This window comes from Pimephales promelas, chromosome 3 (assembly GCF_988280905.1).
Source record: "Pimephales promelas chromosome 3, fPimPro1.hap1.1, whole genome shotgun sequence".
NCBI lineage: Eukaryota > Metazoa > Chordata > Actinopteri > Cypriniformes > Leuciscidae > Pimephales > Pimephales promelas.
In genome coordinates, this window is record NC_142771.1 from 9,910,191 (window position 1) to 9,925,811 (window position 15,621).

Sequence of the window (15,621 nt, forward strand, 5' to 3'; positions counted from 1 at the left end):
AATCGGATGAGGAAGGGTTGGCTCTCCAGTCTCCGTAGAACTTAAAATATTCATTTGATTTTAGTTTTCGTGTTCGCATTTATGAGGAAAAAACAATGTTACAGACGCGACCGCTCTGAACTGGCACTAAAAGACTGCTTTAAAACTTTCACATAGTCTGTTGCCTTTAAGAAGTAAAAGCAGACAATACACTGTAATACAACTGTAATACAAGCCTCACTGAACATGTAACGAGTAAAATATTACTGAAAGTTGATTAGTAATGCCTTACACTACTGCGTTACAGCAAAAAGTAATATGTTACTGTAATGTATTACTTTTGTAATGCGTTACTCCCAACACTGGGTAAGTACTAATTACCACATGGTACGGTCTAAATTAAAGAGTTCAAAAGGTGTAGCACGCACATCCAAAACAATAAAACTGGGTTCTGGGCAGTAAGGTAGCAACAAAAGTAAACAATAAGTCCGCACACCAGAAGATGCTCCTACGAAAATTTAATGGTTGCTCACCACGTGTACAAACGTGTACACGTGTATACGGTCTAAATTAAAATCATAGCAGAAACAAATTATTTTGACTTTTCTAGTAATCTAGTAAGAAAAAACAATAAATTTAAATTTTATCATAATATATATATATATAGGGGAGCACGGGGCACAACCTAACGCGGGGTTAAATCTAACACGGACCGTTTACATGGTTCGTCAAGATCAAGCAGGCTGTCTTTCCGCTATTTTTCCCTTGCTGCCAGAAGACGGTCTCCCGCGAATTTGCGGAAAGTTTTGATAATATTTCGTGAAGATACTGGACAAAGAGTGTTTTGACACCATTAAAGTAATTTTTTTCATCATAGGTTTTTTTTTTCAGTTTCTGAGTTGGGTGTATACATTTCAAAATCTAACTTTATATTGCCTTAATCACTGTCTTGTTGGCTCAAACATAGCACCGTTTTGAAAAATTGTCAGCAATTCCTAGCGACTGTTAGCCTAGAAATCGTCTCGGTTACGGATGTAACCCTCGTTCCCTGAGTAGGGAACGGAGACGTTACGTCAGAAGTGACGGAGAATGCGAAACCCCAATTCTCCGTCACTTCTGACATAACTCGAAGTGACTACGAAAGGGAACTAGACGCACCCTAGCGGCAGCAAAAATTATTTTGCAGCAAAGTGTGGTCTAGCAAATCTCCATAGACGTTTGAGCTGGAAAAACTCAACTCTGGTAGGGCCAATCACATCGTGTATAGAGTCGGCGGGCAGGCTTAATGATGACAGAGTTGTGACGGTCAGAGCAAGCTCGGACATATTCGGTTTGAAGTCGTTTATCCTCGGATGCGGCCGGCGCCGCGCACGCTGTTACAAAAAAGCTGTGGCGAAACGATCAACTTGTCATTTTTGCCGCTCTCGTGCTGTCGTCGAGTATAAAGGCTTTACTCTGTGTCAGCGTGCGCTCTGATCGGTAAGGTGCACAGACCTCTCCCGAATCATCACCACTACTCCGCCTCCGTTTCCCTAGTAAGCTTTCTCTATGATATATTTTTTTTTAATAACACACTGTCTCTTTCTCTCTCATACACACAAAAACACACACATACTGTCTCTTTCTCTCTCACACATATGTAGGCTAGTTATAAACTCTTCAGACTTTTAATGATTAGTGTCTTATTTTTAAAGTTTGTGGGTCGTGTAAAAAACAAAAAAATCCCTTATTTTGGGGATTCTTATTTTCAATGTTCAATGTTGACAGCTGGAATGGATACGGTAAAAGTTTGATATATATACAACTTGCTCCGCTGAGTACGTCACCGTCTTCGTTGCTCTGATTGGCTTTAGCGCTATCCAATTGCGTGCAGAGAGAATTTGAAAGACAACCGTTTATCCCGCCCCTCGGATTGAGCCCTGTCAATGAAGAGTTTCCAGACCTAACATCTTGATGTCTCCAAGTGTACAATGATAATCAAATGAAAACGGAGCCACACAACTTTTCAGGTTTGAGTACATTTAACTTTGTTAGACTTTCACAAACAATGTTGGAATTTAAAATGTTTAAAATTTAGTGTACTATGAATGATAACCTGTTTATTTATTAAAAATATGGCCTGTTATTAATGCAATAAAGCCTTTACATTTTTATTTTAAGCTCATTTGTATTATTATTACTGTTATTATTATTAATAATAATAATTGTATATGCAGCTGCCACACACAAATCTAATTTAATTGCAATTACAATATTTATAATTTTATTTATTATTATTTATTGCAAAACTATGCAGCCCTTTTCTATGTCTCTATCCATGATATTGATCCATAATAGAAGGATGATTGGATGAGGGATGGATGTATAGATATCTACCTATACAGATGCACAAACAATATCAAACTATACAAATAAAATAGTACTGAATTATGTGTGTTACACACAAGTGTTACAACTAACCCTTCTGTCAGTTACAATTAACCCCGCATATGGGGTAAGTTGTAACATTTGCACTTCTGTCACTTTCAGTGCAACTGCACGAAAATGGTACTGTAGATCCTAGAAAAAAGCTTTAAGTTTTCATTTGTAGCAGAGATGTGTGTGTTGCTTGTGTAAAAAAAAAGTATTAATCTAACCTAATTATTTTTTAATTAATTGAGCCAAAACCAAAATGCGTTAGGTTGTGCCCCACTCTTTCCTATATATATATATATATATATATATATATATATATATATATATATATATATATATATATATATATATATATATATGCGTGTGTGTGTGTGTGTTTAATTTTCTATTATATATATTAACAGAATAGGTACCTGTTATTATTTAACTAATTAAATAATTTGCTTGTATAATGACTTGTTACCCCTTTATTAACCCAAACTTAACATATTGTTCCCTTATACCTACACGGAAGTACACTATAATTACAGAAATGTACACTGTAATTTCAGTGTACTTACAAAGTTATTTGCAGGTTCTATATCTGCTTGTTACCCCTTTATTACCCCAAACTTAACATATTGTTAGGGATGGGCGGATCGATCCTGAAGTATCGATACTTCGATACTGACATGGTATCGAAAAGGATCGATCCTCACATAAAAATATCGATCCAAATGTGTATTTTTTTTAACCAGTAATTTTTTAATAATTTAGCACGCAATTCAGTGCGAAAAATAAGCTTCTAAGTGGAAAATAAGCGAATGTTAGCGGGTTGTGTAGGATAGAACCTTTTCTACTAGTCATCTCTATACAAGACGAAACCAACCAATCACAGAGAGCGTTCGATGCTGGTGCTTCGCTGAGCTCACAGGCCCAGTGCGTTTGGGAAACGAAGCCTTGCTTAGACGACAGAGAAGCAATCGGGAGTTATTTCGCAATAAACAAACCAAAACTGTACATAACGGTTTAAAATGTTGACGTCAGTAATATCTTTTTTATGAAATTAATATTTTTATTAACAAGGATCGATGCATTAAATTAATCAAAAGTGAAAGTCAAGGGTTTTACACTGTTAAAAAAATCTACTTCATATAAATGATGTTCTTTCAACTTTGTTCATCAAATAATTCTGCATAAAATGTATCATGGTTTCCAACAAAATATTAAACTGTTTTCAACATTGATAAAATAAGAAATGTTTCCTGAGTAGCAAATCAGCATATTAAAATGAATTATTATCATGACTGGAGTAATGATGCCGAAAATTCTGCTTTGATCACATGAATAAATTACAGTTTACTATGCCATAGAAAACAGATAGCCTATGTTAAATTGTTAAATTGTAATATTACAGTTTTTACTAAGAGAAATAAAAATCTTAAAGACCCCAAACTTTTGAACAGTAGACTAGTGCTAGTACTATAATTAGGGTAGTTTTGTAAAAGTCACTGACTAATTAAAGGGTAGTTGAGAGCACAAATCACAAAATAGCTATTTAGGCCTAGTAGTCTTGAAAACATGTTCAGATTTAACAAGTTCAAATGCATGCTTTTAAAATGAAAAAGTATCGGTATCGGTATCGATATTGGCGATACTGGCCCTCTATTTACTTGGTATCGGATCGATACAGAAATTTGCAGTATCGCCCATCACTACATATTGTTCCCTTATACTTACACGGAAGTACACTGTAATTACAGAAACGTACACCGTAATTTCAGGGTACTTACACATTTGTTTGCGGGTCGTAAAATAAAGTGTTACCAAAAGAAGTTTATGTAGATATAAGAACATCATACACAGACATCAAGAATCAAACTGTGAATTTCAACAATGGTGACAAATATAAAGCACGTTGCAGTGCATTCTGGGTGCCACCAATCAAAACTCATTTATGGCTCCCATCATGCATTTCTGCATGAATAAATAATGAGCTTTTGTACAGTTTGTCACCATTGCCGAGATTCATCCGCTAATTCTTGATGCCTGTCTCTGCATACAAATGTTTCTTTTTTATTGATTTTATCATTTGGATTTCCTTGATGCTAAAAATGGTATGCTCTACAATGAGTTCCAAGTTCCCCTTTAAACTGAGGTAAAATGTGATGCTTCTGTTTTGATTGTCCAGTATCAGGAGCGTCTGATCGCACACAGCTTGTGTGGGGACGGATTCAACATGACTCCGGCTATTCCTTTGAGATCCAGATCATCTCCAGACACTCCAGGTGGAGTTGTGAAGCGGTAGCTCTGAAGGAGGGAAGTGAAGAACAGGAAGAGATCCATCCTGGCCAAACTCTCTCCCAAACAAACCCTTCGGCCTGAGAGAGAGAGAAAGTAAGTGAGAAAGTAAAAGACTGTTTTTAATTCCAAATCAAATGTTTATTTCTTTAAAACTCTGGGTGTTTAGAGTTGAGCGTATACCTGCAGAAAAGGGCATGAAAGCATCTCTCTTGACAAACTGGCCCTTCTCATCTAGGAAGTGTTCTGGGTAAAAACTGTTTGGTTTCTCCCATTCGCTTGGATCCTTCAAAACAGACGTCAGCAGAGGAATTACAGTGGTACCCTAGAAAATGGAGAAAAGAAAATGTTCGAGATGCACATGGTCTCGTTTCTAGGCCTAAATATGTATTCTTCTGCCTGACCTTCTTGATGAAGTATCCATTGAAGTGAACATCACAGCTGGTCTTATGAGGGAGATTCATGGGCAATATGTTGGCCAGTCTCTGAGTTTCATGAATCACAGCGTCTGTATACGGTAATTTCTTTCTATCTTCCATTGCTGGCTGACGTTCACCGATCACTCGGTCAATCTCCTCATGAACTCGATCTGCACACAAATGCAACACACGTTTGTTTCCGCAAAGCAAAATCCCCAGTGTTAAATTAACACTCAGGGCCCTATTTTAACGATCTGAAATGCAAGTATCACGTAACTTTGTGGGCGGGTCTTGGGCCCTGTTGCTATTTTACCAGCGGGATAAATGACTCTTGCACCTGACACAAGTTTAAAAGGGGTTGGTCTGAAGTAGCTTCATTATTCATAGGTGTGGTTTGGGCGTAACGTGAAATAAACCAATCAGTGCGTCATCCAACATACCCTTTAAGAGCAGGTGCGCATGTTGCATGGCAAATTGTTATTATTATGCCGGATTTACCAGGCACACGCAAGGAGCGTTCACAGCGAGGAGACCGACGTTTTTTTCAGGACAGTGAAATATAGAGAAGTTACACTGTATGTTAATCATTTTCCTTGTTATAATGTATGATTTGCAATAATAAAAACTGTGGCATCTGTGTTGATGAGAGAATCATAGTGTATGTGGAACTAAAAAATTGCACTAGGGAATTTTTGCGCCGAAACACGCCTCCTTTTTGCACCGACCCGCCCAGGGGTTCAAGTTCATTTCCTAGTTTACCGACATGCATCTGTGGAGGGAAAAGCCCACTTTGCGCGGGTGCAAAATAGTAATTTGCGTCAGGTGCAAGATAGGGCCCTGAGTGTACATATAAGTCCAACTACAGGGTGTAGTAATATTGAGGCCCTGTTTACACGAGAGCGCTCGCGGGTGAAAACGTAAAAATATTTTATCGGATGTGCCTTTCGTTGAGGCTCAAAAACGCAAAAAAGTGAAACCACCCTCCAGAGTGGAAATCTTAAAAACGCTCCACCGCCGCGTTCCCGTGTAAACGGTAAAAAACGCAAAAGTCTGCTTGACGGTAAAAGTGGACTTGGTGTTGTTGTAGTATGCACTCCTAGTCGCCTGAAGTGCATACTACATTGAATTTCACACACTTTTGCGTCTCCATTTGCACGCGGATTTCCCACACAAAATGCTCGTCTAAAAAAAAGATGACGCAACGCCACTTTTGCGTTTTCTCTTCAGAATCGTTTCCGTGTAAACATAGCCTTAGACTCTAAATGTGAACTACACGGGTCATTACATGATGATAATTGTCTTCATCAAAACATATTGTGAGTAGGTTTTCTCATGTAGTAACAAATGGGCTTTAGGAATACAATGTTCGAACAGACAGAGAAAATCTAACAATAAAAAGAAAAGGGTCAAGAGCTCAACTAAAGCAAACGCTGACCACCATAATGGTGACTTGAAACAAAAAATTCCATAAAACATTTCCGTGCAATAATGTAATGACTCGAAGTTAGTAGTTCTTGTTTCTTTTTCCTTCAATGATTCTTCTAATTAACATTATCACTAATGGCCAATCATCACTTAATTAATCACTTACTTATCTCATTAACTTCAACACTTCTTCGAATTTTCATTTTTAACATCCTGTAGTTGGACCTATATGTACACCAGGAGTGTTCATTTAACACTAGGGAGTTTGCCGTGTGTAGACAACATTAAACTCAGCATTGGGAAACCCCCCCTGGCAATATTGGTATTTTTTTTACCCTGTATATGAGGGTATTTGGCCATGAGCATCAAACCCCAGCGCAGAGTCGCTCCTGACGTGTCAGTACCAGCAGTAAGCAGATTTCCCACCGTCACAATAAGATTGTCCAGGTGAAAGTGTGAATCTTTCTTACAGGATTGCTGAAAAGCAAAAATACATTAAAAATGCTCAATTAAAATGCTAAGAATTAGAAAACTTAAACATCAAAATTTATGTAATTTGTAGTAGTAATTTAACACCCTGGGGTCGGCAAACGCACCGCCGCTTTTCACATAGCAGCAAAATAGACTTAAAATATTCCGTCATTTTTGGTCATACAGACTTAAGAAATATGAAAAATAAACAGTTGAAAGTCTTTTTTTTTTTTTTCTGTGTCCACTTACAGTCTAAACAAAACATTGTGCTTTTATCCACAAGTTTCCGAGGGGCGCTCCTGTAAAAAATAAAGTGGGTGAAACTTCCGGTGACGCGACGGAAGTAGCATTCCAATGGTATTTTGTGTGTTAGTTAGCGAAGAGGCTAGCTGTTTTTCTGAGAATTATTTTACTATTTAAAGACGCAAATCTTTATGAGAGATGTCGTAACGGAGCTCAGGGACAACATGTGCTGTTCGCGGTTGTACGTATAACCGGACTAAACTAATTCAGTGGCTTAAACGTGATTGTTTTGAACATAAGCTGAAAACGAAATCAGAGTGATCCTGCCAGAGCCCGTCTCTGACCTGCCAACGACTGTAGTTTCCATCACCTCCCAAAAGACGACGAATCTTCCTGTGTACGTTTGTTTAAATTCTTAATATTCTATAAACTCTATCAGCATGTGATTGGCTGTTCGCTACTGATGTTACACCTAAACTCAGGATCAAAGCCTGTGTTGACAGAATACCAGATGTCCCAGTTAATGTATTCAAGCAGCACATTCATTTATAATTTTGAATAAACTCCAAAGCACAATGACTAACTGTGTATTTTTTATTTTAATTGTTTGTAAGCTCGCACAACTGTCTGTCACCATGCCTTGATGAGTATTGATTATTAATAATGTTATTATAATACTCCCAATCAACTACTGCGATACTGTTATTTCACCCTTTTTAATTTCGTTGAGGTTGGGTTCCCACATCGTTAGCTAGTTTGGATCGGTATAACTTGAATGACTGTCAACTGTTGAATGAACGAGTGTCAAGCATGTCAAGTCGCGCTTTGTTTACTTCGAACCGGAAGTCGCACCCACTTTTGACGCAAGGCCTCATGGGGTGTAGGAAACTTGTGGATAAAATAAAGAAAATAAACAGGGTGTGCATTCTGGCTCTCCATCACCAGAGTCTTTTTTTTTTTTTTGGAGCACGTCTCTAAACTTAAACAAAATTCAGCGAATCCTATTCTCCCACGCATTAGCTACATATTTTTAAAATCATATAATCGTTATAAATCGTTTGTGTGTATATGTGAACAAGGAAAGGCCACAGGAAGTTCACGATCATGTTTAATAAAGCCAGTAATAAAGAGACATTTTTTATGCATCTACAACCATGGCGAGTACCTACTAATAAGAAACACATGCGAACAATGATCAGACACATGGCAAACAGGGAATCACACGACAGACAAGAACAAGGAACAAGACACAAAACCCACAACGTGACATAGATTGTCTCCTTGTTCCTGTTCCGAGTTCCTGTTTAACCTGGATTGCCTTTTTGTACTATTATTATTATTATTGAATTAGTTGCTTGCATTTGGATTTGCTCTTTGCTTCATGCCACAGGTTACAATTGTATTGTGTCGCCAAATATATTTGGTTTTAGCGTCTTTTGTGCATATTTCATGTTGTGTATATCTATGCCTAATAATTAATTAAACAATTGTGTTTATTAGTCAAAGCTTATGATTACTTTTTATTTTCTCCTGTATTTCTATGGAACAAGGTGATTTCAGTACCTCGTCGCTCTGTTTGCGGATGAGAAAGGAGTCGACAAACCCTCTGCGCTCGTGTGGATTCAGAGTCTCCAGCAGTCCAGTGAACAACCTCGTCATTTCTGCTCTATGTTTCAACACATTTCTTACAATAATCCTTTTGCTGTTGAGGAACGGACCCAACCACGGAAATGTATTATAAAGCTGCAAGAAAAAAACGCATGTATTATGAATTAAAAAAAAAAAACAAGTAACCAAAAACATATAGTAAAGCATACTTCCATACCATTATAGAAGGCGATCCACTAATACTAATACTTTCATGTGACCTTTTGACCATTTCTTGGAATCGAGAGTCTGTGTATTCAAATCTGCTGCCGTACACAATAGATGAGATGATGTTTGACACAGCGTAGTTCACATGTGTTGTGTCGAAGGGTTTCCCTGTGAAGAGAAAACAAACGTCTCTCAACGGATCCTTTAAACTAAGAGCGTGATTGCAGATGTCCATAAATGTGTTTCAGCTTGTACCTTCAAACTTATCAAACTCTTCTTTCAGATAGTGAATTTCCTCTATGATTTTCTCTTCACTTCCTCTCTTGCCCATCCCGAAGTCCCGCAGGTTGCTGAGAGCGAAGCGTCGCATCTCTCTCCAGTTCTCTCCATTGGAAAAAACGATTCCTGATCAACACAGAACCATCCGACCGTGACCCAGCTAGCAGGGAACGTTCTCAGAACATTGACTAACATTCCCTATTTGGTTAATCTTTTAAAGAAATGTTCAAAGAATGTTTTAAGCAGAGTAGCTCCCAGGCCTAGAAAATAGTGTATATTCACAATAATTACTTACAATCTATATGTATTATTAATTGTAATATGTATTATTATAATTACTGTTATCATTATCAAATCTTTACTACCACTCTTACTACTCCTATTATTATCATGAATGCTGTTGGTTGCCACTGTTACCACTACTATCACTACTATTGTTATCTATGTTATAGTTATTATTATGAATACTGCCTCTACTTCTACTACAATTCTATCACAACTACTATGAATATCTCAATATTGCTTCTATCTAAATCTCTAAAATATCCCATTGTTTAAAACATACCAATGTACTTGCATACATGTTTTTGTCTTTGTTTTTCTTTTCCTTTTTTCTCTTCTTTTGCTTATTTTTGTTCTGCCTACCTTGTATGTACTCCATGTACGTCTTTCTCTCTTTTGTATGTACACATAATTCACTGATCTCTTATTTTTGTATAAATTATGTTTTGTTAACTTGCAATAAAAAACAGAATGTTATCCTACTCAGAAAAAACTCAAAGTGTTAAATTAACTCTCCTGGGAGTTTATTTTACTTCACACTCAAAGAGTTAAAGTGTTCAAATATGAGTGTTAAATGAACACTGAAGAGTGTTAAAATTAATTAGATAATTATGTTAGTAATTGTGTGATGATTGACCATGATTGAAGACACCCGATGTTGTTAACAAGCAGAATCACTGATGAAGAAAATCAAATTTTAAGTCAAAATTATGGTGATCAGTGTTTGATTTAGTTGAGCTCTTGACCCTTAAATTGTTCAATTGTTAAATTAAAAAGCCTGTGAATCTCAACAATGGTGACAATAATAAACCATGTTGCAGTGCATTCTGGTTGCCACCAATCAAAACTCATTCATACATTGCAGTATGAATAAATTATTATCTGAACTGTCCTTTTCCTAATTAAATATTTAATTTGTCAGCATTGTTGGGATTCATACACTCATTCTTCATGTCTGTTTGTCAAAACATAACCAACAAATTCAGATCACCTTTTCTCTTTGTTCATCTGGCAGTTATGTAAGCAATAAGGTATGAGAGGCTGTGCTGTATCGTGAATAAGTAACGGCTGAAGGGCGTTGTTAGGCACGACACGAAGCGAAACGATTTGCAAATCGTTGAGCTCGCCGACAGGTCAGGGTGTTATCGCGGGGGATTAGCGGACGATGAACGCTTGCCAATCTGTTAGTATGAAATAGCCAACAACGCAGCGAAAACGCTCGCAGGCGCCTCGCAGGCGCGTCGCCGAGCCCAGAAAAATATCTAGCCTGCTAGATATCCAGAGCCGTCGCGCGACTCAATCTCAGTGATGTCATGAGTACAGCCAATCATAGCAACGCATGGGTTGAGGACACCAGGTAAATCTTAGTTTTTATATATATATATTTTTGCATTTTTTTCTCAGAGCAGATCGTTGCGCAAACAGTGTGCAGCAACAGTGTTTCTGTCTGACGTCCATATTCAAGTGTTGTGCACGTGCTGTTTCGCGTCATTTCTGGTTCGTTTTATTGCTGGTTTTTCGTGACAAAACGTGGTTTGTAGACAAGATAGAATCGTTGGGTGACAGAGTTGATGTCAACTCGTTATTTATTTGATTATTTTCAGGATTTAGACCGTACCATAGTACTGAAACAGCTCTCATTAGAGTCAAAAATGATTTGCTCTTATCATCCGATCGTGGTTGTATCTCTATGTAGTGCGTTGTCAACTCGTGTAGTGAGTTACCTCCTGTTGTGGATCAATCACGTTGTGGTGTGAACAGCTAAACAACTTGAACACTCCTGATTTCACTGAGAGCAAGTCATGTAGTGTGAACCGCACAGTTCAGCCCGACGTTTTAAAATCATGTAGTGTGAACTAGGCTTTAGGAGAACATTCTGGGAACCAAAATAATACTACCCGCTGAAAACATTATTAGAACTTCATGGTAATGTTCCCAGAACGTTTTTAGAACAAAACATTTCTATTTGGGGAGTCTCAGCAACAACACATGGAGAAAATGAATACTTTGGAAATTAAACATTTGTTTACCTTAGACCTTTGGGACTTATTCAGAGTCAGCTTGATTATACACATTATCTCATTTCACCACTGTGGATTCCCAGCAATATTTGGTGCCATAATTCATTTATTTATTTATTATTATTTTTTACATTTTTATGCAACATAAATTCATAACTACACTGTAAAATCTAATTGGCTAGACTTGCTTGATTTTTAGTTTTTTCACGGTTAAAGTAAGTTGTTCACCACCAAATGTTTTAACCACCAAAACTTTCAAACCCAATTACATTGGCCTGGAGAGGAACTGAAATTAACTTTTCAACATGGCATTTACAGTTAGTTCTGTACATTAAGAAAACCACAAATAATCCTACCATGTCCTCCGTTAAACAGGCTGAAAACAGGTTCAATATATCGGTCACCGAACTCTTCTGCATGGTTCACGAGAGCTTCTTTGACGGTTTTGTACCCAACTAAAACCACCGTTTTTCTGGGACCCAAAAACACTTGGAATATGTTTCCGTAGGTTTTGGACAGCTGGAGGAAAGACATTTACAGACAAATCTTAAAATGTTAGAGAGCACTATTCATTTTAAACATATCAAGTTCCCACCTCACAAAAGGTGTCAAAGGGTCTCTTGAGGTCAAGGGTCAGCAGGTTCCCCAGCAGCGGCAGAGGTTTTGGTCCCGGTGGCTCTTTCCCCTCTTTCTGAGATCTGGATCCAGAGGAAAGCAAATACAGAACCAGAAGCAACAGCGAAGCGCCCAGTAATGTTCCTGTGCTGAGAAACTGCTGAAGTGACTCGATTACAGCCATGTTCTCTCTAAGCTTCTGAACTGTTGCACTCGCAGATTTATAGCTGCTATGTAAGGGAGGGACCTAGAGTGATTCAACACAAATTGACAAAAAATACATTATAACAGAGGCTTATTATTGTTACATCAGCAAGCTTCACGATTTTTTTTTTTTAAAGAATCGTATTTTCACACACAGTTCATATACAAAAAAATCAGCACTAGAGGTAACTCACCTGTCCAGAAGAAACAGTGCAACCTCAGCGTCCAATTTGAGTTCTCTCCACCGATTATTATTAAAAACCTTCCCGATTATTTATCAAAGCCTTCCCGACTATTAATCGCTTCTTTAATGAGAAACGACGGTATACCCTCTCCCTAATCCTCCTTCTCTTCTTGGGGATTGCCTCTTCCATGTTAAATGGTCCATTGATAGTTGATAGACGCTGGCTTATTCTTCAGTTGTTAGGAAAGATTAGATGAATGTGATCATTTTTGTTTGGGCCTGAAAACACTGATATAACCTTTAAGTGATTAACTGCACTGTTAACCCTTACTGTAAAAAAGTGACAGTATCATCATACCATTTCTCATTTTAACAATAATATACCATAGAAAACAACGCATTCTGGTTTATATTTGCATTTTCGAAAAAGTAGCCTATTACCACAGGAATATAGCTATTAACAGCGCTCAAAGTTGGCACTCTGAGGCTGTGTTTCAAATCACACCCTATACCCTCATTCACTATTCACTACATTAGTCCATTTGAATGAAAAGTGAGTGAATTGAGAAACCGATGAACACCTGAAAAGCAGAATCACTGAAGGAGAGAGAAACATGAACTGAAAAAGAGAAACTCAAGAACTAGAACTGAGTGTGAAAACAGTTTACAAACCAGTGTAACATTATGTCCTTCATACATGTACACGCTCTTGTTGAGAATTAACAGAGATTTAGTTAATAATAAAGTTTGTTTGGCGCCATGATGGAGATCCAGCATTTGCTTTAGTTGGTTTCTTGACCCTTGACTTTATAACATTAGTTTGTCTCTGGCTGCTGTTACTGTGAGTTTATAAAACATTATTTTTGAAAACTTGTCATAATAAAACATGTTGACTAACCTCTGAGAAGCCTATCTGAATATGTGTCTATAACAATTTTCCATCCATACAGAGGAGGCATATACGGAGGCATATTGCATTCACTTGAAGAAAAATAAAATCTACTCTGTTTTTCTGAATTAACGAGTTAATTTTTCATGAGAAAAAAAAAACTTTGCTCTGTTTTTCTGAATTAATGAGTTAATTTTTCATTAGAAAAAAAAGTTTTTGCTATGTTTTTCTGAATTAATGAGTTAATTTTTCATGACAAAAAAAATTTGCTCTGTTTTTCTGAATTAATGAGTTAATTTTTCATGAGAAAAATTTTTGCTCTGTTTTTCTGAATTAATGAGTTAATTTTTCATGAGAAAAAAATGTTTTGCTCTGTTTTTCTGAATTAATGAGTTAATTTTTCATGAGAAAAAAAACCTTTGCTCTGTTTTTCTGAATTAATGAGTTAATTTTTCATTAGAAAAAAAAAGTTTTTGCTCTGTTTTTCTGAATTAATGAGTTAATTTTTCATGACAAAAAAAAATTTGCTCTGTTTTTCTGAATTGAGTTAATTTTTCATGACAAAAAAAAAATTTGCTCTGTTTTTCTGAATTAATGAGTTAGTTTTTCTTGAGAAAAAAGTTTTTGCTCTATTTTTCTGAATTAATTAGTTAATTTTTCATGAGAAAATTTATTTTTGCTGTTTTTCTGAATCAACTCATTAATTCAGAAAAACAGAGCAAATTTTTTTTCTCATGAAAAATTAACTCATTAATTCAGAAAAACAAGAGCAAAAAAATTCTCATGAAAAATTAACTCATTAATTCAGAAAAACAGAGCAAATTTTTTTTTTCTCATGAAAAATTAACTCAATTCAGAAAAACAGAGCAAAAAATTTTTTCTCATGAAAAATTAACTCATCAATTCAGAAAAACAGAGCAAAAAAATTTTTTCTCATGAAAAATTAACTCATTAATTCAGAAAAACAGAGCAATTTTTTTCTCATGAAAAATTAACTCGTTAATTCAGAAAAACAGAGCAACATTTTTTTTCTCATGAAAAATTAACTCATTAATTCAGAAAAACAGAGCAAAAATTTTTTTCTCATGAAAAATTAACTCATTAATTCAGAAAAACAGAGCAAAACATTTTTTTCTCATGAAAAATTAACTCATTAATTCAGAAAAACAGAGCAATTTGTTTTTCTCATGAAAAATTAACTCGTTAATTCAGAAAAACAGAGTAGATTTTTTTTCTTCAAGTGAATGCAATACGCCTCCGTAGGCATAGCCTACTTTAAATGTATTGAAATTAATAAGGCATTTTTGAGTAAACTTCGAGTATCATTGAGTATCTGTTTGCAGGGCTGAGTGTCCTGCTTTTTGGTGATCAAAATATGGTCACCCAACATTACATGGAAAGTGAGATATTTCACGTCTCTATTTGTTAATTTACATGATCGTGGCTTACAGCAATGAAAACGTTTTCACAATATTCTCATTTTGAATTTGGGGTTTTCGTAAGCTGTTAGCCATAATAATCAACATTATAACAAATAAAGGCTTGAGGTATCTAACTTTGCATGTAATCTAAAACCACGTTTTGGTTTCCCGCGACATGCGCAGCTCTCAGGGAGCGCAGGCTGGCATGTCTGTCCATGACATACCCCATCTAAGGCCACCCTGACGATTTATAAAGGATACCACCGACACGTTGTCCGTGCGGACCAAGATGTGGTGTCCTCTGAGGTCTGGAAGAAATGTATTCAAGGCTAACCAAACTGCTCTCATTTCCAGACAGTTGATATGTAAGCTCTTCTCCAGGCTCAGCCAGAAGCCGGAGACCTCCCCAACCTTGGTTGGAGGCGTCTGTGAAAATTACTTTCCTCCTGGAGGCCACACCCATAATTACACCCGACTGGTACCAGTTCCAGACTTTACAAGGGACCAGAGCGCTCACACAGCGCATGATGCATGTTAATGGGTTAATCCAGGGCTATTCAATTAGCTTCATTCGAGGGCCGCATTATTGAATCGAAAAGTTGAGCTGGGCCGGTGGGTTTGGCTTATTTATTGAAACATAACAGTATCAATAAGTGAGCTAAAGTAAACAAACAAAAAA

At 36.7% G+C, this 15,621-nt stretch overlaps 1 protein-coding gene and 1 long non-coding RNA gene across 2 annotated transcripts; one reads left to right on the plus strand and one right to left on the minus strand.

The window, feature by feature from the left end:
• Positions 1-488: 488 nt before the first annotated feature.
• LOC120490181 (cytochrome P450 2K1-like) lies at positions 489-12,736 on the minus strand. The gene is made up of 10 exons (XM_039687604.2): positions 12,643-12,736; positions 12,225-12,491; positions 11,986-12,148; positions 9,303-9,452; positions 9,058-9,215; positions 8,796-8,975; positions 6,854-6,995; positions 5,079-5,263; positions 4,858-4,999; positions 489-4,754 (listed from the first exon to the last, which is right to left on the minus strand). The coding sequence occupies exons 2-10, from the start codon at positions 12,426-12,428 to the stop codon at positions 4,567-4,569; spliced, it is 1,512 nt and encodes a 503-aa protein (XP_039543538.2). The 5' UTR covers positions 12,429-12,491; positions 12,643-12,736; the 3' UTR covers positions 489-4,566.
• On the plus strand, positions 4,636-9,430 carry LOC148981971 (uncharacterized). Its single transcript, XR_016154927.1, has 2 exons — positions 4,636-4,770; positions 8,783-9,430. It is a non-coding gene; the product is annotated as an uncharacterized LOC148981971 (long non-coding RNA).
• Positions 12,737-15,621: the final 2,885 nt, after the last annotated feature.